We start from the raw sequence: 23,078 nt of genomic DNA, 5'->3' as shown, positions 1-23,078 counted from the left end.
TGACTACAGGATTATTTCTTGAGGAGGTCTCTGTCTATTTCCGTTATATCCACCACATTCTTGGAGTTCTGGGGAAAAAAATATTCTTCTCGGTATTCTTGTCGTTGGACGTCCCACTTTCCACTTGCCTTGGTGCATCTATAATGATGCCTATTTCCACCTTCATCTCGGCGTGTATATTCTGTTTTATTTTCTTCATGAACTGTTTATTTGCCTTTCAACTCACCTGCCATGATTTGATTTCCATGCAGTTCCACAAAGTGTAATGTAACCTGCAGAGGCTAATACGGAATATGTCCAGATTTTCGTTCCTGCTAAAGTCTATTATCTTCGTATTTTTGGGAGTCTTGCCCCCCCCCTCCACACACACACACAAGCATGCCACTATTGTGTAGATCTGGGCTAAGTAAGCGCATATAACACCGTGGTTTCCTTTTTTAATTGTAGCCTGATCGGATAGCAAAATCTTGTCGTTGAAGATCAAATATTTTGTCAAATACCAAATTTTCCTACTTTCTTGCATTCATTGTGTATCTTAAGCTGCACAAGGGATGTGAAGAAAATGTCTGTGTCGTGAAATGCCTCTTCCTTGGCCCTCTGCTTACATTGAAATTGCCCAGATGTCCATCCCAACCCAACTTAGGAAGAATGAAGATCTAATGTATCCAATTACATTTTACGACTTTTTTTGAAAAGGAGCAAGAACGGGCAAAACTACTTTTGGATCCTGAAACTAGAAATATTATTCTAACATAAGATGGCTTAATCTTAACTTGTGCTTGTTTGAGTCGTTCTGTAGCTCAACGAGAAGTATCGAAAAAGAAGAAATCTGTGGCTTCTGGCACTAACTTCAGTTCCGGCACATTAACAATTTAATACTTGATTATACCGGATGACGAAAGTATCTCCTTATAATGAAAGCTCAAAACTAACAAAAAAAAAGTTTCAAACCGCAAAACTATGTGGAAAAATCCTTTCTGCAATAAACTAACAAAATCACACCATACCCACACTTCAATGGTCCCTAGCCAACTGAGGGTGACACTTATTGTGTAACATCAGGTGGTTTTCAATAGAATGGACCTTTTTACTCTAGAATTATAAGAGTACCAAACCTACTTTCGCAATCTCAATTTTGGGATTTTGGCAAGGTTTTCCATTCACTTGGACCACTGTGGCATTTATTTCAATATCGTTGGAATGGGCACCGCTACTAAAGAGAAACCCGACTATAGAGGAAAGTGAACTTCTCCCCGTGTTGCAAGCGGGAGCGATTTTTCAATGGACACGGTGTTTGAAAAATATGATAGATAATAATTTTCAGATTCCCATGCATTCCTTATGGAGAAAAGAAACTCAACAACTTCAAGTTACGGCTAATAAAATTGGAATATTCGACTTCCCTCCCCTCCCACGACTAATCAAGTCCTCAACGTGTCATCTTTCCGTTCATGTGTTTTTCTTCGCCATCGGAAGTTTGGTATTCCCGAGAGAACAAATTAAAAAATACTCCCATAAGCGTAATGCTAAGTTTTCTCCCCTCCTATAACCATCCAGCAAACATACCTCTTTCCCCAGCTCGCTGCTTGGAAAGGTCGGTTGAGGAGGAGCAGATGAGGGTCTTCGCGTCTGGCTGGACACAAAACCGTTCCTCCTGCCCTTAAGAAATTGCAAGGCACGCCACTGTGCACTTTCCTTTCTTGAACCGGTTTGTGCAAGAAGATAGTTGAGCAGAAAAACTGCAAATATTTTTTAATGCAAACGAACATGAAAGTGCAGTGAAATCAACGAAGTTATGGATATATAAAGAAGAGGAATCTAGAACGCTTCACAACATATCTAAAGCAAGAAGAATGGAGTGTCAGCAGTGTATACGGACAGGTCTTTAATGAAATGAGATGTAATTATTTGAAGGTACTCCTGCGTCTTCTGTATGCTAGTTCATTGAAATCCAAAGTCAATCATTTATTCAGTAAATTTTATTATTTGTGTGAGTTGGCAATATTGTACGAGTTTGGCAGTGGTGCCGAATAGGGGGCATTTTCCATACCACTTTTTGCCACTTCTTTCCCGCACTATGCAAAATCTTATGTACCAAGGAAAAGTAAACTATTCTTGCCCCTACACTTCTTGCACCTTGCCCCCCTAGTTTTGGAACCCAATCGCCGCCACTGGATTTAGGTAATAATAATAATAACAAAAAATCCATGTTGCAGTTTTGCGGTAAGAAATTAAATTTTCTCACACGTAGGGGAAAATTTGATTAAATGAAATTTTGCAAATGTAAAAGGGAAATTTCGCAAATGGAAAAGGGAAATTTTGCAAATAGAAAAGGGAAATTTTACACGTGAGTAAGGGAAACTTTGAAAATGGAAAGGGATAATTCTGCTCTCACGTTGTGGCAACACTGATCCGGAAACTATTCCATGTCTACGAGTACTTAGCTTATTTTTTAGAACCCAGGACCTTCGTGAGTCGAACAAGTAACGCGCTCGGTCACTGACGCAACACACTGACGCAACACGCTTCAGTTCATCTCCCTAGAAATAGCCAAGATGCTGGCGCACACAGACAATTCAATATTACATTGCGCGCATATACAGTGAGTGTAAAAAGTGTTTGGACACCATTGATGGTACGTAAACAAGGAATCCGCTCAGGGTTGTGGGTGCAGATAGGCGAATTGAATGAAAACCACATTATTCTACCTCATATACTTGTTTATCTGATACAACAGGAAAATACAAAATATAAAAAATAAACCATCTATAAACAATAATAACGAAAATATCACATAATTTGAACACAAAAAGTCTTTGGACACTTGCCATTCTTGTCCATATTTTCTGCAAAAATAAAATAATTTAATATTTTGTTCGATTTCTGCGGCACGAATCACTGCCCGGAGCTGGAGCCAGATCTGCAGTAATCTGAGGTGAAGTGGCGTTCCATTCTTCCTGCAATACTAATTTTAGGTCGGATTTGCTGGATATGTTTCTTTTTCTTATTATTTTCTCTAATACACTCCATAAATTTTGTATGGGGTTCAGATCTGGGGGATTTAGGGGGTGTGAAGTTGTTTGGGGGTGTTATATAACAGCTACAATTTTGTATTAAGGGCGGTATGCTTAGGATCGTGGTCCTGTTGAAACAAGTAATCAAGCCGCACTAGCGCTCAAATTATTCTTCAATATATCAATGTACATGTACTGATCCATCGTCCCCTCTATGAAATGCAACTTGCCAACCCCAGCAGCACTCATACAAGCCAATACTAAGAGTGAACCGCCACCGTGTTTGACAGTTGGATTAAGTTTCGCGGCTCCAATTCTGTATTTCTTTGCCGCCATATCATATGCCTACCATCCTACCCAAATAACTTGAATATGCTTCCGTCCGAAAAAAATGACCTTGTTCCAGAAGTCTGTGACGTAATTGCAGAGATATAGGGCAAATTCGAGGCGGTTCTTTCTGTTTATTGCACTAACCCAACATTTCTTCCTTGCCACTCGTCCATGGTAGGCACTTCGTCGGCATACATTACGAACTGTACTGGAGGAAACTTGCTTACCTCGGTCTTGAAGGCTTGCAGCCAACGTAGGAGCATTAGTTTTGGGGTCTTTTTTGATAGTATATAAAAAAAAAACGTTCGTCTTGCACAGAAAACACTCTTGGTCGTCCACTCCTCGACTTATTTTCTACTGTTTTTCTTTCGCCAAAGCGATCTATGATCACGTGCACTGTTGATTTAGGAATTCCGGACAAGCGTGATATTTCCCTTAACGATTTGCACTGATTGTGAAGCCGGATAACTTGCCGACGTTCAAAGACGGCGAACTCTCTCCTTCTGGGAGATAGTTACACTATCGTATTCAATGAGACGGAGCTTCCGAACTGACAGCTGTGAGGCCAGAGGTTGAATGGGTCAGTGGTACGTGTATGGCAGTCCAGGTTTATTGATCGTGTTTCACAGAGGTCCTTTTTAATGTTTCAAGTGTCCAAAGACTTTCAGTGCCCATAATTTGTGGCATTTTTGTTATAATTGTTCCTGGATTATTTATGTTTTGATATTTTTATTTCGTTGTTGTGCCAAGAAAGAAAGAATTTGAGGTAGAACCATTACACTCTTATCCCGCTCACCTACCTTCATCCAGAACGCCAAGAGAATCCATTATTAACGTAACTACTGCAGTGTCAAAACACTTTTTACACTCACTGTATTTCCCAACGTTCTCGTAAGTTCACTTCATCATCTATCTTCCTTGCACTCTGCAATCAGCAGGTCGCGACCTGATTTTATCCCCCCTTTGACGTTTGCAAATCTGGGAAGACTCTCTTAACACGTGACCAGCGGGCGCCGATTGGGACACTCCGTTTCCTCATTCGCGAAGTCCATCAGAAGCACGTTTAGCAGCACGTAGGAACTTTCTCCTACACCCCTGCCCCCCTCTTCCTCTCGACCCAACAATGAAGCTGTTTGCTGTTAACCTCACTACATGATACACGAGATCTGCAGCCGTGAGGACTGACACGTAATCTACATACCTTGTCGAAGATTCGCTTTCTTTCTTGATTCGTGTGTTTGGATTTGGGTTTGATGTCCGCTTTATGCACAGATTGGGACTGGACTTGCAGGATAACATTGGATCCTAACCACTATGTGCCTCCAACGGGTATCGAACCAGGGATCCCTTGATTACAAACCGACGAAGTTCCCACTGCGCCATTGGTGATGCCTTCTACATCTTTTCGTTTCCATTTCACTTAACTGCGCACTCATAGGCGTCGCCAGAATTTTTGTAGGGGTAGTTTAAGCCATTGATAAAACTTGAATAGTAGAAAGAATAACAATGATGAAATTATTATTATTATGCTTATGATTATTATTTTTAAAATGAAATGAAATATAAATAATAATAATATTAAACCAATGTTTTCCAAAATAAAAATAGTTACAATAGTTAATATTATTATTATTTTTAATGTCAGGGAACAGATTTATTTGTAAATACATATATTTACACGATGCTAAAATCAATGTTATTTTGTATTATTTTTGCGAATATTGGCATGTAAGCTCCAAAAATGCTGTTTTTATTATTTTACATATATTAGCACATATTTTACATATTTTAGTTATTTTTACATACAATGTATATATTTTCAATCGTTTTCCAGCAAATATTCCATTTTCATGTTGATAGTACATTTTCTTTTCTTTTGTTACATACCAAAAGTTTAGAGTTCATCTGCATTTTGTTCGTTTTGTACATTGTTTATTTTAAACCTTAGCAATAGACAATGAATCTGTCTTGTCAAGAATAGACAATGCAAACTCAAGCTTTCGCTGTGAAATCTATTTCATATTTTAAAAACATCCCCTGTGATATTGAACGCAGCTTCGGTCAATATAAATTTGTGATTAGGCCCAATAGGAGATTCACGAATTAGTACTCAAAAGAAACTTTGTAATCCATTTTTGTGTTTAGATTTTTGCATTACAGCTACTGTCATGTAGACTTGAAATAGTTTATTCAGTTAGGTGAACCGCTTGCTTAACTAAAATTGCCAATTTCACAAATGTAAGTTCATATCTAATTCCATATTTTGATTACAATAACTAAATATATACCGGGTGGCCAGAATTAAAGTTACCCAACTCAGAGCCCTCTGTAGCCTGTTTGAGGCATCGTAGAACTCTGAAAGTTGGTGAATCCACTATGCAGTCCATGGGGAAGAGGATGGCGACATAAAAAAATAGTTCAATTTTCCGCCACCAGGTTGAAATGTGGCGCTGTACTTCCATGATGTGTTGTAATAATGACGTAAACTGCTCCAATTGGTTATGGATTAGCCTTTACCTTGCAATCTTGCAATAAACTAGAGATTATTTTCTTGCAACTTCCAGCCACTAACAAATGTCTTTCTAATTAATAACTCAGCTAAATCACTTAACGTGAGTGCTGAACAGAAGTTCGGAAGTGATCACCATGCCATTAAATAAGAAAGAACGTGCATTGCTGGTGAAGTTGTTTTATCAGAACGGCAGTAATAGTGCAGCTGCACTGTGAAGTTATCGTCATGCGAAAGGACTTCGAAAGGGGCCCATGACGACGCATGGGTTAAGAAAGATGATAAAGAAATTTGAAGAGACTGGAGATCTGCTGTGCTACGCTTCCAACAGGTCATTCACTTCTGGCACGCATATCATCTAATCTTAGTAACGATTAGCCAAAAATACAAATAAGAAAGGGGAATTCACCATTAATATTTCAATGACTGATTGATTGATTTGATTTATTTTAAAGTATTCGATTGTCTTATGCTGATAAGACATTAGGTGGAAACGTCATTAGACGAAAAGGGAAGTTAACATAAGTGCGAATCGAGCATAGAATTTTGAAAGAGTTCCTAATCGGAATAGTGTAAACTGAGTTTGGAATTCTGCCACCTCCCGAGCAAACAAGAGAAACTAGGTAACTAAAAGTTTATTTTACCCAACTATGCATTTTGTATAAGGTATTGAGGATTGAATTGAATTGACTACGCCTCCGAAACTGCTTCCCCTCTCCCTGCCTCCCTACTACTTTCTTCTCTGTAGCGGTTATTGACCTGCGTACCTCGATCACAATGGAATAGTATCATTCATAATTGAAAAATCGAACCAAAACCGAATTGAGACAGAAAATTCTAGTAAGGTTTTACAGTATAGCCTCACAGTACCCCCAGATAAGCTGAAGTCTTCAGATGAATTGAACAAGTTGACCCCAACTTATTTGTTAAGTAGTCAAAAACAGAATATGCATAAAAGTATTCACTAAATAAGTGTTCAAAATAAAGATAAAATAGGCTAAAACAGTCAATATGCAAACCTCAGAATTCCACAATGACAATCAAACAATTTAACTACATTAAGAATACATAAATATAGTGCATTCACAAACTCGTACACTAAGCAGTGTTACTGTAGACTACTCTGTGTACAAAGTGATATTACCGGCGTAGAGGCTTAATTTCTTTTTTATTCTTGTTTCATATAACGCAATTTTGTCAACGGCAAATAACTACCGAAATGTTCATGAATACCTGAACGAATCAATTCGTGCTTCCATGCTACCAAAGTTTTCAAACATTTAAATAATAGAAATAACCATGTAAAGATTGTATACTGGTTACGTCGTAATAAAGCAAACGATGAATGTTTCTCTCAAAAGATATCGGTATATACTTAGATCGTGTTTGGTAAAATCCTAACTATGATCATATGAATAAAGTTTTATGAAACTGTGAGCGTTCAAATTATTTACCTTGCTGAGGAATTTTGAACAAATCAAGTGTTCTTGGTACAGCCACAGCACAATCATAATTCAAACAAATGACCGTCTTTACTACGAATAAACACGGCTTTCATATCAACGAACGCAATGATGCACCAAGATAAGATTTTGCTCAAGAATCCCTTTATACGTGTATTCAAAGAAGATTTGACGCATTTAAACAATCTATTTGTCAGTACTTACTCTCGTTTGAACATCGCTTTGACTCGTAAGAGCAATATAATTACATATGATGTGGTTAACAGACGTCTGATAACACTACTACAACTAACATGTATACAACATAATCTCGAGGTATAAACTGCATCGCATTCGATTATCACGAATCGTTGTCTCTCCCCCAGAAAGCTTATAAATAAAACATAGATTGAACACAGCTTGTATGTTGGTTTACTATAACTTGCATACACGTAGATCCTGTCATCTTCATACTTCATAGACATTTTTGCAACAATCCTAAAACTTCGCTGCAATCATTAATGTTGCCTACACTCACTACGTTCAGAATCTTAGTGCTTTAAAGATCCATTTTTCTTGAACCAAACACTAACACAGGAACGTATCAACGGCAAACAGAAGATTTCCCCCCTTACTACGTTTCTTTCACGACATTAATCATCAGAATCCCCATCCCCTTTTCCGAACTAAAGGAAAGTCTCAAATACCCAATAGCAGACAAAACAAACATTACTTAGCAATCACTCATGACTTGACAGTTCATTCATCTAAAAATGAAACGATAATATGGAAAAACATTTGAATATAACTATAAACAAGTTCGGATTATTTTACACAACAAACTGATGCTTATATCAATACGCCTTCTACATGTGACAACAAATACGAAGTGGAAATTACGTCGAACAATTTTCGGGTAGATGTATTTCATCCTTTTATCCTAAATATATAGAAGAGTTACTTCACACAAACGCAATACAAGTTGTAAAATGATTTAAAATGGGCAGATAGCGTTCATGTAACAATTTTCAACAATTAAGCAGCTTCTAAACAATGACATTTAAAATTAAAGCAAAATGCAATTTTCCACCTGGTGACGTCACTTTAACTAGTAATTTAACAGTGCCATCTATTGACAAATAAATCACATTTCTATTACCTCCACAGCATAAAGGCCTCTTACAATTGACAATTTTACATTTTGGGTATAGGTCTAGTGTAATTCTGCTTTCAGTTTTTGTTATTTTTTCGGAAAAAAGAAAATAGGTCTTAGTACTATTCTCGTGAAAACATTCACATACGTTACGTTATGGCCAGGAGATAGTTTCGCAAGAGAATTTCAATTACAGCAAGGGCTTTTTCAGTATCATATTTAGGGTTAATGAAAAAAAAATATTGTTTCTGCAACTTCATTTTTGTAGAAGGAAATTAAACATACTACTTGTATTGCCACGCTGATGGATGGAGAGAAGGTACCACATTTTATTATGTATTGCACACTATTCCACACGCTTCCGCATTTGGCCGCTAGATGATACCATGCGCAATGCACTTCCAACGGAAATGAGAAAGCGAAATCGTACAATCCAGTTTCATAAGTTTCTAGCTTACCTTTATTATTGTGAAAAGTTGAACTATTATTTGGCAACTATGTATTTCTTATTCTTGTAAATGCGATGGAAAATTTAAATATTATCTTGACTCTCTTAATAACATAAGCAAGAAACAATTATTTGATATGCTTCAGAGTATTGGACAAGTAACTACTATCCTATGTCATTACATCATGAGCTTTGTTCTGCTAATTTCTCTGTCTTTTCTTTTCTCCGTAATTTTTATGTTTATTGCCTCGTTGGTTTTTTCACTTTACTCACGTTTTTCTCTATATTCTCTATTTAGTTTTCCATTTCTTTGTCTCTCCTTTTCCGCTGTTTCTTTTTGCCTTTCGTCCATTGTCCCTTTTCTTCTTGTTCGCTGTTTTTCGTTTTTTCTCCTCTAAACCATTTTACATTTCTCCTTTTCTTCCCGTTCTTCTGTCTACTTAACTCTTTCTAGTTTTCTCATTTTCTTTCTTTCTCTTCTCCTACACTATTTTATTTTCGTTCTGCCTCCTACTCCTTATCTACCATTTTGTTTTTGCCTTGCTCTCTTTATTTTTCTACCACATTCTTTCTGAATTTCTGTCTTATTGTTCTCTTGTGTGTGAGTGGTTCCTGCTTTATAAAAATTCTCTTGTATGTTTGGAAGGACAAAGAGGTGGGGGGCTGAGATGGGCTACTGCTCACCTTATACATATACATTTACACAGGGGTTAACAAAACTAAGAATAATTCAGGCGTCAGGCCCATTTTCTCAGGAATATTTTCCTTTCACGTACGGGCTCAGAAAGCCTTGAATCCAAATAAGATAAGTTATGAAATATGCACTTAAAACAGTTAATTTATTAATTAATACAAGATTCTATTATAAGTAATTAATTCTTGCGCTGGGGTGGCATTAATAAAGAAGGCTCAAGTGGTAACAGCATGAATAACTATGCAATGCATTCTAATATTTAACCGTCTCCACCATATCGTTGCAGATTTTAAAATTTGGCTAGTAATAGCATGTTTATAATTCTGATTTAATTATATATGTGGTACGGAAAATATACAAACATTCAAAAACTCAGACTGTGCTCGTTATTTTATAAAAGTAATGGAAATTTCCGTGAACTCTAATTTATAAAACAACAACGTTTGATCTGATGAAACTTCCCAGTGATGCAGAAGGCGAGGGGTTAAAATTTATATTGTCGCTGCTGTAATTGCTGGTGTATATTAGCTTTGTTGTATGTTAACATTATTGAATCAAGATGTCTCGGATTCGATTTTCAGAGGCGGCACATTTCAACGTCAAACAGATCCACTACCGATTGTCTTATTTGTACAAAACTTTCTCTTTTCGTATTCTTTGGTAGTCTGAAAAACAGGATAATTTTGTTATTTAGCGTTGCTCTTCTGCTACTTTTGGCAAATCGCGACGAGGAGGATGAGTGATGTGATAAGAGAACATCCATATCCTGACGTGATTCGAACCTGAGACCCCTCCGCCACAGAGGTCAGGTGTTGAGGGACCCTAGTTTATTTTACTGGAATCTAACTATGGCATTACCATTAGACATTTCATAACATTTGGTCTCACAGATAGATACAACGCCAGGGGTCCCGGGTTCGAATCCTGGTTTGTGTATTCTTTATGAATATCCGTCCTTTCACCAATTTCACCATGAACGTCCGCAGGATTTCTTTTTCCTGGGAGGGACAAGCATAATATTTTCTTTCAGGGGAAGGCAAACGAGATATATTTTCTTTCCTTCATAATAATGTTGCCCCCTAAGAAACACTTCTTCGAATTGAAGCTATCATGCTTCTGCAACTGCCTTCCAATAATTAACATAAATTACTGTGAATGAAATGAAATATCGGCACGTGTGTAATATATAAGTTTAAGTAATATCCATTTTACGGGAGGAGGCCTGGTCCCTTTGCCCCCCTTCCGCACGCCCGTGCATATCATCCGCTCATTCTTACCTTCGCGAGACCTCCCCGATGGCGTGGTGGTAATGTCGTCGGCTTGTAATCAGTTGGTCCTGGCTTCGGGGCACAGTGGTTCGGATCCCACTTTAAACTATAGGCCCAGTCTCGATTAGCCTTTCTGTGCCTAACCGGACTTAAAACAACAATTCAATTTATCTTAGCGATTAGCCAAAAATGGGAGAAAAGCAAAGATAAACAACTAAAATCAAGCCATAATACTTAAGCCCCGCGAGAGGTTAAGTTTGCAACAACGTTTCGCATATACAGAACAAAACGTGCAGACAGAATGTAGTTGAGGTGTAAAACTGCCAATTTTCTCACAGTCTGGGATATGAAGAGCTTGGCGGTTGAGGTAAGACTGGCACGGGAGAAGCTGAGAGCCATTCTCGAGCGGACTAATACCAGTGATGTGCCGTAGACTATAAGTTTACGTCTACATGCGTTGTCTACACGTAGTTTACATAGACTACGTAGAGAATCTAAAGTGCATTAGAATTAATTTTCAAGGGTTTCATGAAAGGAAAGTGACATTTTCAACTGTATTGGTTCCTAACGAAATGAAAAGAATCCAATTTACAACAAATTTTATCTTCTATTCTATTATCAACTATGGTGGAAGATAAATAGTATGCAAAAAACAACAACAGATGGCAGTCGTGAGGTAAGAGTGGTCTGTTTCCCACAAAACACTAGATTATTTCCTAAATTATTTCTTCCTAGGTGAGAAATTGATCGAATTTGGAAGGGAGCGTATGAAAAGTTCTCCTCACACATCAGCAACTGATACGCAGATTATTTTTGTCTTACTTCCACGGCGCCCTTTGCTAAGTTATCACCTTTCGCCATGTTGTTTACATAGATTACGTCATCTAAGTGTATAAAATAGTCTACGTGTAGAATAAAACCTGCTGCAAAGTTAACCTGTCGCGGGGTTTAGTCATCGTCTTAAAGTGCACGTGCTACTGTTATCCCCCCCTTTTATCCACTAATTCCGTCAATGGCTAATACATAAACATTCCCTGCTTTGTTTCGAAGTCATTGCAGTGAACTGGTAACGTTCATTTCCGGATATGAAGCACTCAAGTCGAAATTGCCCATAAAGAAGAGATTGCACAACGTAAAGATTCCTATAATAACAGTTCATAACAAGCATATGAAATATAATGCGCGCGTTTCTATTTGCACATCCATACTCTTCATCTTCTCACAGGTTTTCATTGCCCTTTTCCCTAGCTCCTTAATTACATAAGGTTATCGAAGAAGGGGCAAAAAACAAACAAAGACAGGACAGTGCTTCATGGGCTGGAGTGCTAACAAGAATTGCTCAACGTCTTCGTGATGTAAAAAGCAGTGTTTGTCACGTTGATAACCTGATTCCAATGACTCCGCGTTCCGCTTTCAATACGCGTGGTCCATGTTCCTCACTTACCCAAGACAGCCTCCGGATACTGCCACTTTCTTAAAGCCTGTACACCAGGAAATATAGTATGCAAAAATGTTTTGAAAGCAATATTTACTCGCTATTTCTTTCTCTTTTTATCAAAATTGTTCCAAAGGAAGCAATTATGGTCTACGACTTTCCAATTAATAATAATCCACGTGTCCTTGAACGCATTTGTTCAAGAAGTTCAGGTTCAAGAAAGGTTACACTTCTAAGTAGTGGCGGCTCGTGGTCTGGCTCTATGGGTGTGCACTTTAGTCTCGCGTCCAGAAGTGTTATAACATCCCTGTCAAATACTAGCACCCATTTTTGAGCATATATTGATGCTTATTATATTGGCATCCCAAGTTTTGATCAACTTTCACTGAAAATCAAGCTGTTTTACAAATTTCAAATATCTCTGAAATTATCCAGCAAATCACGAGAAGAACGATGTTATTGTGCAATATGTAATTCAGCATTCGATAATGTGACAAAATCACTCAATACGTATAAGTACCGATCTACAATATCAATACTATTGTCGATTTGCAAAATATTTTATAAAAACTTCCTCCTCTGCTCCGCTGATATTAATGAACAAGGAGAATAATAACATTGGCGTACACCAAAGAAGCCGATCCTACTACCACATGTAGGAAATCAATTGTAATCTATCTAGCTAATGACAGACTGATCGAACCAAGCAAATCAAGCGAAATCAAGAGAATAATAAATCTTAAAGAAAATTACAGTACGCACTCAGTTCACACCAGGGAGTCGTAACGTACCCAATTTGCGTTACACGGTACGTTCCATTTTGTAGGAGGAAGAGTATGGTTCAGCTGCTGGTACCCATGGAACGTAACGAAATGCAATATGTTACAGACTGACGTTACAGAGAACGTAACAAAATGTATTATGGTAGATATTAACGTTATAAAGGAACGGAACGAAATGAGCACATTGGAACATAACGTAATATGCAATATGGTATATACTACCGTTACAAGGATACAAGGAACGTAGTAACGAAATGCATTGTGGTATATACTAGCGTTACAAAAAAACGTAACGAAATGCAACATGGTAGTAAATAACGGTACATAGGAACGTAATGAATGCAATCCTCCGTAACGGAACGAAGTGAAAGGCAATATGGTTAATTAACGTTACATAGGAATGTAACAAAATGTAAACCACTGTAGCGGAACGGAACAAAATGCAGTTGGGTACATACCATCTGCATAAGGAACGTAAATAAATTCAGTATGGTAGATGTTAACGTTACAAGGAAAGAACAATTCACAAATGTTTGCTAGTAACGTTATAGGTGCGTGACAAATATAATCTATTAAACATCAAGGAAGAAAAAGGAATAGCCCAAATCTCTTGCCATTCATTGGAACATTGCGAAAAATAACTCAGTATATTGTGTGGGATTAATGTTTCGTTAAAAATATGGTTGTTTGTAAATTAATGAATTTCCACCAGGGTTGTTAAAGGATCAGGAATTTTAAATCAATTCAATTCAGGTTCAGCAGGGAATATTAGCAAGCATAAATGGATCTGGACCGTAAAGAGCCTTTTTATGTTTAAGGTATTTAAATAAGTTCCAGGAACCTTTTTTCTGGATCAATTGAAATACGGCACAGGGTCCTTCGTTCCGGATCAATTTAAAGACGGTCTAAGTTCCATATTTGAAATGAAACAATACGCAACTTGGACCGAATTTACACTGTGATAGAACAGGTTCCGGTATTGTTGCGGAACCCAATAGAACCCATTAGTTGATGGGTTCGTGGACGTTTAAAAACCCTGATTTGAAAATTACATTTTTGGCTCGAAATTGAATAAACCTTCCATGTAGTGTAGAAATGAGTAGCCATAGGCGTGCGCACGAAGTCCAAAGGGGGGGTTAATGCCCCGCCCTAATCATGGACGTCTGCAGATATTTTCGACGGAGGGAGAAGCGAGGTATTTTTCCATGGGGCATATTACCCCGATAATAGTGTTGCCCCCTCAAGAAACACCACTTGAATTCGAAATTATCGCATTCCTGCATACCCATTATAATAATTAATGTAAATTACTATGACTGGAATCAAATTATACGTGTGAAATATATACTTTTAGCTGACATTCGTTTTCTAAAGGAGAGAGGTGGCCATCCGCACCCCCCTTTCAGATTTCCATGCCCCTATATTATTATACTTTAATCCAGAAATTTAGGGGAGAGGAATTTTATCGCCGGTTATTAAACTATATTATGCTCTTGAAGAAAATGAAGTATTTTTAAGCCAATGAAAGTTCACAAAACAACTACGGCTAAAGAAGGTGCAGTGGCGCAACCACAGGGGGGGGGAGATTGGGCCTCAACCTTGGACGGAAATCAATTCTAAGGGGTAAGGTTGCAAACATTGAACTATGGAAAGAAAGGTTGCAGAATCTAAGAGTTGCAGGACAAAACGATACTAAAGACGGATTTAGTTTTCACGTCTTTCGTGCATTATTTCTTCCAGACGGTCAAGAGCATCTGCAAGGAGGCACAGAAGGGCAATTGCCCCCTTTCGATTTATATCTTTATACAAATGTAAATAAAGTTATATAAAATTGTCTAGCTCGTTTCGCTCGCAATATCTGCTTTTCTTACAGTCTTGTCAATTTCAAACCCTTAGCTATAGTGGAACCATGAGCAAAACAACCTGCGCAGACCCACGACTCCTGTACACCATACTCCCGCTTGTAGGGGAGGGGGAGAGTGGACCATGCTTCCTTATGGCCCGAGGTGGAGGGAAGAAGGGAAAGCTGCGCGGGGACTTTTCGTCCCAAGGTTTTTTTCCTTGTGGTCGATGTATAGGGGACGGCGGCAGTCAGCCCTGGACGCCGAACGATGTAAATAGAAAAAAAAATGTAAAAGAGAATGTCATGGGCCTCCATGATTTTTTTGCGCCATATTAAATCAATATTGTTTTCAGTTTGCAAAAATTTGGATCTAAAAGTTTTCTTGATCGCTTCGCTAGCAATTTATTTTCTGTAATGCATTGTAAATTACCAGAGGGAGAAGTAACAAGAAGTAAGTACGTCAGACTATTACAAACAGTTGAGTCTTAAATGTATGAACAATTGTTTGGGGGAGAAGAAGCGCACACATTTCAGAGGCATATTTTTTGTTGTTTGTTGTGGGGGCGAATGAATTCATTATGTAATGTATTAATATAGGCTATATAAATTGTGTACGTATAATAATAGTGCCATTATTACTACTATTATTAATAGTTTATCCAAGTACTCCCCCCGCAGACAAGAATTTGTGGTTACTCCTCTGAGGGGGTGCATCATTTTCTATGTAATTGAAAACTATCGCGCTTCGTTCTCTGGCAAATTTCTTAAAAATAAAAGTAAGGACATTTTGAACAGGACACTTAATAACATAATGGCGATGTCTTCCATTCCTAACTCCCAGGTGTGGGCAGACGTTGTAACATGCACTTTTAGTGACCATTGATTTCTACCATAAATTGCTACTACTAGATAGTGAACATAGAAGTGCATGTTTGGACACACGCCAGAGATTGTGCTTATGGCAATGGTCATCGTTAGTGCTCGAAAGTTGATGTGTGTGTGTGTTCAGTAGACTTTCAGCTATGCAATTGCGGGCGCGCACTTATGTGTGTGTAACAAATTTACTTTGTTTTTATATAGTTTTGTGCAACGTACGCATACTGTACTTTAGCGAGGACAAGAATTTACATGACCCCAACTCAGCCATGCAAAAATTAAACTTTGATAGTTATTGGAGCCCATTTTAATATTACAATTGTGGGTTCAGTATTTTTGAGGTTTCGATAAGACATGTGGAACGACTGATTCTAACAAAATGAGTCAAGTTCAAAAGATATGTGGATGCTATTTGTCATCTCCATTTACATTCCATGCTGTTACACGGGATGATTTGGTAGTAGAGTGATTGACTATTCGGTTTCCATTCTTCAAAAACTCATTGTCCAGAACATTAGAAAGTAACATGCTGATTTGGATACACACACAGGCAGACACGTGCGTCCATCAAGGTAATTAATGTACATTAATTTGCATTTGCGTGCGTCTTTTGATAATTTATCAGATGCCATGCAATAATTACTTAGACAAGATAATGACAATGATGTTGCCATTTTTTGATATTTTATTAAGAGAATTTTATAACAAGAGAACTAAACTTAACCTTAGGAAGTAGCGTGTTTGAAAAACAAGAATTGATTTTAGGTTACATATTAGGAGGCTAACAGTAACGTCTGTTATTGAGTGGTGTTCCTGAGTAATTTGCTCTAAATGTTACATTTTGAGGTACATTCTAAAATGGCTGTCAAATTTATCATAAAAAATCTAAAAATTTACACTAATCTCTCACAAAGAAATAGATATCATGGGAATTAATACAATAAAAAAAAATTAGGATTTGTTCACCAACCAAGGAATAACAATATTTGCCATATATTCAACTCCCTACAACATCGAAGCTCAATTTTTTTTAAAAAAATGTAAATATACATATATTTAAAGTATGCATTCGTACTGTATAAGCATAAGAATAGAACGGAGGTTCTGAAAAGTATATATTGAAACAGTTTTTAAAATTTTGTTGAATATCTTTATTATTCTCTTAATCATTCCAAGGTAAATTCTAAAACAAGGAAAAAAAAGACCTTATTACTTAAAAAACTAGAGAAATTTTGTATCTTTCAAAACAAAGCAAATACACTGTCATTTCCTTCAGGTGTCAATTTAAAACTAAACAGAATTCCACAAATTTGACATGAATAAAAATATATTTCATACTCTTGTATAACATCAGTATATCTGTGCAATTTTGTGAACAGGTAAGACAGCTACTCAAAACTAAATGTATTAATTACTAGGAAACATTAAACAAGTACGAGCAAAATTGTTCTTTTAATTAAATTACTTCTTATGGAACCTCTGAAAAGATTTTCTTTGGTTACAGCTACTTATGTATAATGAACTATAAGATCACAAAAAAAATCAAGTAATTATATACATTATTAATCTAGACAGTAATATTCCCCACATTTTCAACATGTTGTACAAGATCTTTCTGTGGTGTATCATTGGATTCCACAAAGTTTGCTACAATGTTTGTAGTCAATTCTGTGCTGCTATTTCTGAGATTGCTTTTTAATGAAGATTTAGTTAGATTTTTTTTCATGAAAATATAATTATTTCTAATAACAAGTATGTCATCAATAATTTCGGTTGCCATATTACACCTGAGTGGGTTTAGTATGAATTTCAGAGATGAAAAGAGTCTCTCGACACTAACTTGTGTTGCAGGAGTAGAGAGAACAATACAAGCCAAAATGTACAATTCGGGACAACTTGATTTTCTAATTTCCCAGAAATTTAAAACATTTTCAGTCCTTTTCAGTCTTCGAGTTGAAACAAAGTAAGTGTCCAATAATGACGCAATATTAAACTTTGGTGCAGATATGGTATTCCGCCGCAATAAATCTTGTTTCTTTAAGTAGTTTGTGACATGGTCACTGTCATCATCTTCAGTGCTGGAATCTTCTTGTTTCTTTACCTCTCCACACACTGATAAGGATTTCATGTGTTCAAGTCTTAACCACAACTTCTGGAGATACACCTTCGCCACATGGATGTTTTCTTCACTTAAAACAGAAAAGTACCTGGGATCCATGTAAATAGAAGCAAGAAATCCTGGATACTCAAATAATGATGGAAGTCTCTCTTCGTTATTGACATATAATGCTTGTTTTTCTCGTTTGTCCATGCCCTCTACTATGTGGCGTGCAAGGTCTGTGTTGATTGTTGATGTTTTAAGGCGACACTCCAGCCATATCCCGTAGAAGTCGCCAAGTAGAAGCTGTTCTTCTTGCAGCCTCTTTGTGGCTACTTTGGCTGGTTCCAGTGACGTCAAAATAGCCTCAATGTATATCCAGTCTTCTTGCTTTATTTTAACTTGCTCTTGATAGTAATCCCCTATGAACTTTTTAAGTGTAAAAAGTGACTGGAGCATATCATTTGTGCTGTTCCATCTTGTCGGGACATCAAGGGATGGTACCGGCAGTGATTCTGCATTCAATTGACGCCGTGCTGTAGGCGATCGTAAGACACGGCATGCTGCTTGACATGTCACAATAATATCCTTAACTTCAGGAATGGAATTGAGAGCATCATTCACGACTAAATGAAGAGTATGCGACGCGCAACGAACGGATTGGAGACGATAATCTTTACTCGTCAATTCCATTTCAATATCTTCATCTTCGTAAGTGTCTTGAGAAATATTAGACATCTTTGTTTCTTGATCTTCCCCAATAAGTTTCCCGGCTTTAATCATGTTTGCTCCAGTGTCTGTAGTTAAACTATATATATTCTCCACGGGCACATTATACTTATCCAGAATGTTCAACAATTCGTAACGCAAATTGCTACCTGTTTGAGACACAAATAACTCTTGAACTGACAAAGTACGCAATTGGAGAGCCCCATTTACAACAAACTGGACGTTGACACCAAAGAATGATCGTCCATTTTTCGAAGTAGAATCAACTTTTAGATGTATCAATTTTCCCTCCATTTCGCCGCGTATTGTTTCTCTGATCTGCTGGGCCTGACTGAATAGCATGTTCCGTACACCTTCCTTGTTCACGATAAACCTGCAGAGAATAAAATTTGCTTTAATCCTTAATTGATAAGTTGTTTCTTGATTTTTGAAATTTTCAAGACATTTGTTTCAAACCCAAAATAGAATTAAAATTCTTAAAAATATTTTTCAAATAGTATGAATTAATTATATTATCAAGCTTTCATCAACTAGGCAAATGCTACAAATATGAGAAAGCAGAACACTTTTTTGGTGAAAGTGAAAAAGATTGTTATTTAAAACCATAATAGGTTAACCTCTATCAGTGTGTCTAGAAACTAACGCAGCTTGCATGCAATAAACAGTGTTATTTGATGCAATCAACGCTCTTTAGTAAAGTTTGAACTAATGAGGAAGTTATAACACCACCCTCCCTGGTCACAGCACTGGGCTTTGGCAATAGGTCTTTTTGCTTCATTCAGATATACCTAAGGCTGTGAAAAGGATATATGTGACACCTATATTTTTTTTTATTTTCTAAAATATATTAACAATAGTATATAGGGGATATCTAAATAAGTTGTACTGCATGCTCAGTTCCATCCAGCACTGGAAAGCTACAGAATGTTAGCATAACCTGTCTCTAGGCATATGGAGTACAGTGAGTTTGTTTTGTCTCTGCGCAGAGTTAGCACGTGATATGGGACAGATGCCGGCATTTTCGTCCCGTAACGTCTAGCATGCAGACAATTATACAGTATTTATATTACATATTCCGACCTAACCTGTGTTATAAGAGTTTAAAACGAACGCACTGTATATGTAACAACTTTGTAAAATTGAGGAAAATTTGACATAATATTTGAAAACTTTATATTAATTAGTTTTGTTTGAGTGTACAAAAGTGTGTTAAATATCATTTGATGAAAAAATGTGTCTCATACATATCAGTCTTCAGAAAATTACTTTTCCAGACAGTTATACTTAGTTTACTTATTCAAAGAGTAACTGTTGCAGTTGAAATTACTCATGATTATGTCAGTGAGTAACTAGTTTTACAGTTATTTGAAAAACTAACTTAACGTAATTGCATTCCTTCTAAACATTGTAAGGATATACAGAACTCTCTACCTTCATTACATGAGGCTGGATCAATAAAATCAATGTATTTGAAGTAACCTGAAATGAATTTCTAAGGAATTCTAACTAAAGAAGGTAGCTGTAACCGTAGCAGAGTTTCATTTTTGCAATAGATGTAACTTTATGACGTTACTTTTACTATTCTTTAAGACAAATTTTTAACTTTAAAATTTGTAGCGTTGGGGGAAAAAGTTAAATTTGGCAACACTGTTTCAACTATGGGCTCCCGCGTAGCCAAATTATTAGTGATTTAACATTTGGCGCTAGCGGTCCAGGGTTAAATTCCTGGTGGGAGCCCTCCAAAATTTCAGTCCTGCCCAGCTACGCGAGGACAGTAGTTGAGCTAGTTAAGGAGTGGGTTCTGTCTTGAAAGCCAGAAATAGCTGCGATGGACTATGCGCGGACCAAGCGTCATCCTTTGAAAAATCAGCTTAGAGTTGTTGGCATTTGAATAATTAGTCTTGTTTGTATACGTCAAATTGATTTAAGGGCCTTTCTCTTAGAGGGGTAGTTTAGCTTCCAACTATTTCTTTTCTGGACGCTTTTGTTTCCTTTTTTTTTTCGGAATCTCCTACTAAGGCAAGAAAGCTGGGCTTCGTTCCATTTTGAATTTAGGACATCCACGCTTTGTTGCAATTCGTCATTTCTAGTTGCTCATTAAAACTTCAGTGTTTGGTTTAATCTTGATTGTTGTCATAATATTACAATGCGATGACATACCACAGACATAAAATCCAAAATAAAATTTCTTAAATATTTATTTTCTTGTAATTAATGATCATTGGGTGTGTTCAATTTTTCGCAATAAAATATCCAACAGAAAGTAACTGCAAAAGTAAGTTATTCTTTAAATTGAGTAGCTGCACCGAACCTACTTTTTGAACCAAGCAACTGACTCGAGTAACTTTCCGAACACTGATTAAGACTGTCCGTTACTAACAATGAAAATAATTTCATTCGTATACAATGTGAACATACTAAGGAATACATGTAAAGGACAATCTGACGACATTGATGAAAATACGCACCTGTCAGAAGCTGGCATCGCTTCCAAAAGAGGATTCACTATATCTTGAAATGCTTGGTCATTCATCAGTGAAAAAGGACGTCCGTGCTCCGAGATGAGTCGGATGCAAGACTGCCTGAGGATGTCTGCGGTCATCTTTACATTTAGGAGAATATTGGCTTTCGGATTACTAGAGATAGCATTTCTCATTTTCTTCTTCTGCAGAAATGACAGCTTATCTTGATGCCTCCGCTTGATATGTTTCTCTAGGTTACCACTATGATCTCCCTATAAAGAAAATAGTTTTATTCATACTGAAAGAATTAATATCAAAGTAAAATCTATGTGCGAGTTTGTGTATTCGTACAATATACCCATATACGTAAATATATGGAGACCACTAACTGTCATTATATAACAATATGCTTAATGTATGGAGATTAGTCACAAATTGGAATCCCAGCACTTTTTACGCCTGATTAAAATACTATAGAATACCCTACACATAGTGGACCTTCCCCAATATAAAATACGTCGAAATTCTTGAACATGGGGAAAGCTAGACTACAATGCGTGTGGAGAATTTACAGGACAACGAGCTGGAGGCAACTATAGAGGGGGGCGTGGTGATAAGTGACAGAACAAGACTAATTTGCGGTATAAGCTCGCCTAACTTCTAGATAAACTCTACAGGTTATAGGGAGAAAGTTGTGCTTATGGATTTTGAGATTTTGGGAAAAATTGAAAGTCAATGATTGGGATATGCATTTGAGTTGATTTAGTATATTTTACTTCGCTTTTCTGCCAATTTTGTCTAATTGCGAAGTTGGGGATGAGTGATATGATGAATGGGCACACTTTTGCTCTTTTTACTATAATAATAGAACAAGTAATTTGATTTTGAATTTTAAAAAAAGGATGCAAAGATTGCTCCAATGCAAGAACAATGTGCGTAAAAACTTTGTTCAGTAAAGCCAATTTGTTCAGGCAAATTTGCTTTGAATTTTTAATGCTTAAGTAATGATAAGTAACTTTTGTCAATTCTAGGTAATTTTGAACATTTATAGTAGTTTTCTGAAGATTTTTTGTAGAGTTTGACATTTTATTAATTGAATATCTTTTACCCTTATTTTTCAAATTTTGTCATGTGATAATGTCCTCTTGCTGACTGAAGTAAACCTAGGACACACTGCTTTCAGTATCTTTCAGTTCTTTCAATGAGAGTATAGAGGAGCTTTTCCATGCTGATTTCGATGCATAAGTATTAATTACTAAGCAAATTATCCACCATCGCGTTTGTTCTGTTTTACCCAATGAGAGTTGCGAATTTGAACAAAGCGCCAGACAAGCAACTGAATCTCTACACAAGCATTTATTTCTCAAACACACGCACGATGCAAGAAAAAAAATTAACAAAAGTAATCTTTGTCAATTTCCCACACGATACTTGTGTATCGTACTGTACACGTCTTTACTAGCAGACAATCATTTTTATTTTAGAATCTCCGTCAAGTGTTTATTGATCATATTACTTCAGCTTTATTCTGAAAAGCCATTGCAACTTTTGTCTTCTGTAACAATACAACATAAAATTATTTTTTAAAAAAAATGATTTTAAATCTCACGTATTTGCCAATTCTGCATTAATCTCACTGCTGCTAACAGTGTGTATTACTCCATTTTCCGAACAAGTTGTAGTAAATTTAAACATTTTACACTTATCCATTAAATTTATCAAAAATTAACTCATCAACTGTTAAGGAATTAATAACAAATGATATATTTTTAAAATTTTATTTTTAGGTCATTAATTGCTTCGCCCTGTTATAAACGCTATTTCCTTGATATTAACCAATTACTGCAATTCAATCCTGGACATATTGGACACCCATTCAGAGGTGTGTGTTTTATAAACTACAACCCACGGAAATCTTTCCTGAACCTGATATTTTGTCTTTCCAGTAAAGTCACAATTTGATCTGAAATATTTTCATACGTTCAGTTTTGGCCC

General features: G+C 36.7%; 2 protein-coding genes across 2 annotated transcripts in view; one reads left to right on the top strand and one right to left on the bottom strand.

Annotated features, from left to right (window-relative positions):
* LOC146003821 (acyl-CoA Delta-9 desaturase-like) overlaps nucleotides 1–23,078 on the top strand; it is a 127,706-nt gene that overhangs the window by 5,924 nt on the left and 98,704 nt on the right. The gene's annotated exons all lie outside the window — the stretch shown is intronic.
* Nucleotides 12–21,223, bottom strand: LOC146003387 (uncharacterized). The gene is made up of 4 exons (XM_083141668.1): nucleotides 21,090–21,223; nucleotides 17,856–18,994; nucleotides 1,567–1,739; nucleotides 12–68 (listed from the first exon to the last, which is right to left on the bottom strand). Exons 1-4 carry the CDS (start codon nucleotides 21,221–21,223, stop codon nucleotides 12–14), a joined length of 1,503 nt encoding a protein of 500 aa, XP_082997794.1.

The sequence above is a fragment of the Lepisma saccharinum genome, chromosome 20 (genome assembly GCF_977018435.1).
Source record: "Lepisma saccharinum chromosome 20, izLepSacc3.1, whole genome shotgun sequence".
Lineage (NCBI taxonomy): Eukaryota > Metazoa > Arthropoda > Insecta > Zygentoma > Lepismatidae > Lepisma > Lepisma saccharinum.
The sequence above is the reverse complement of the archived record's forward strand: the minus strand, read 5'-3'. Positions and strand labels throughout refer to the sequence as shown.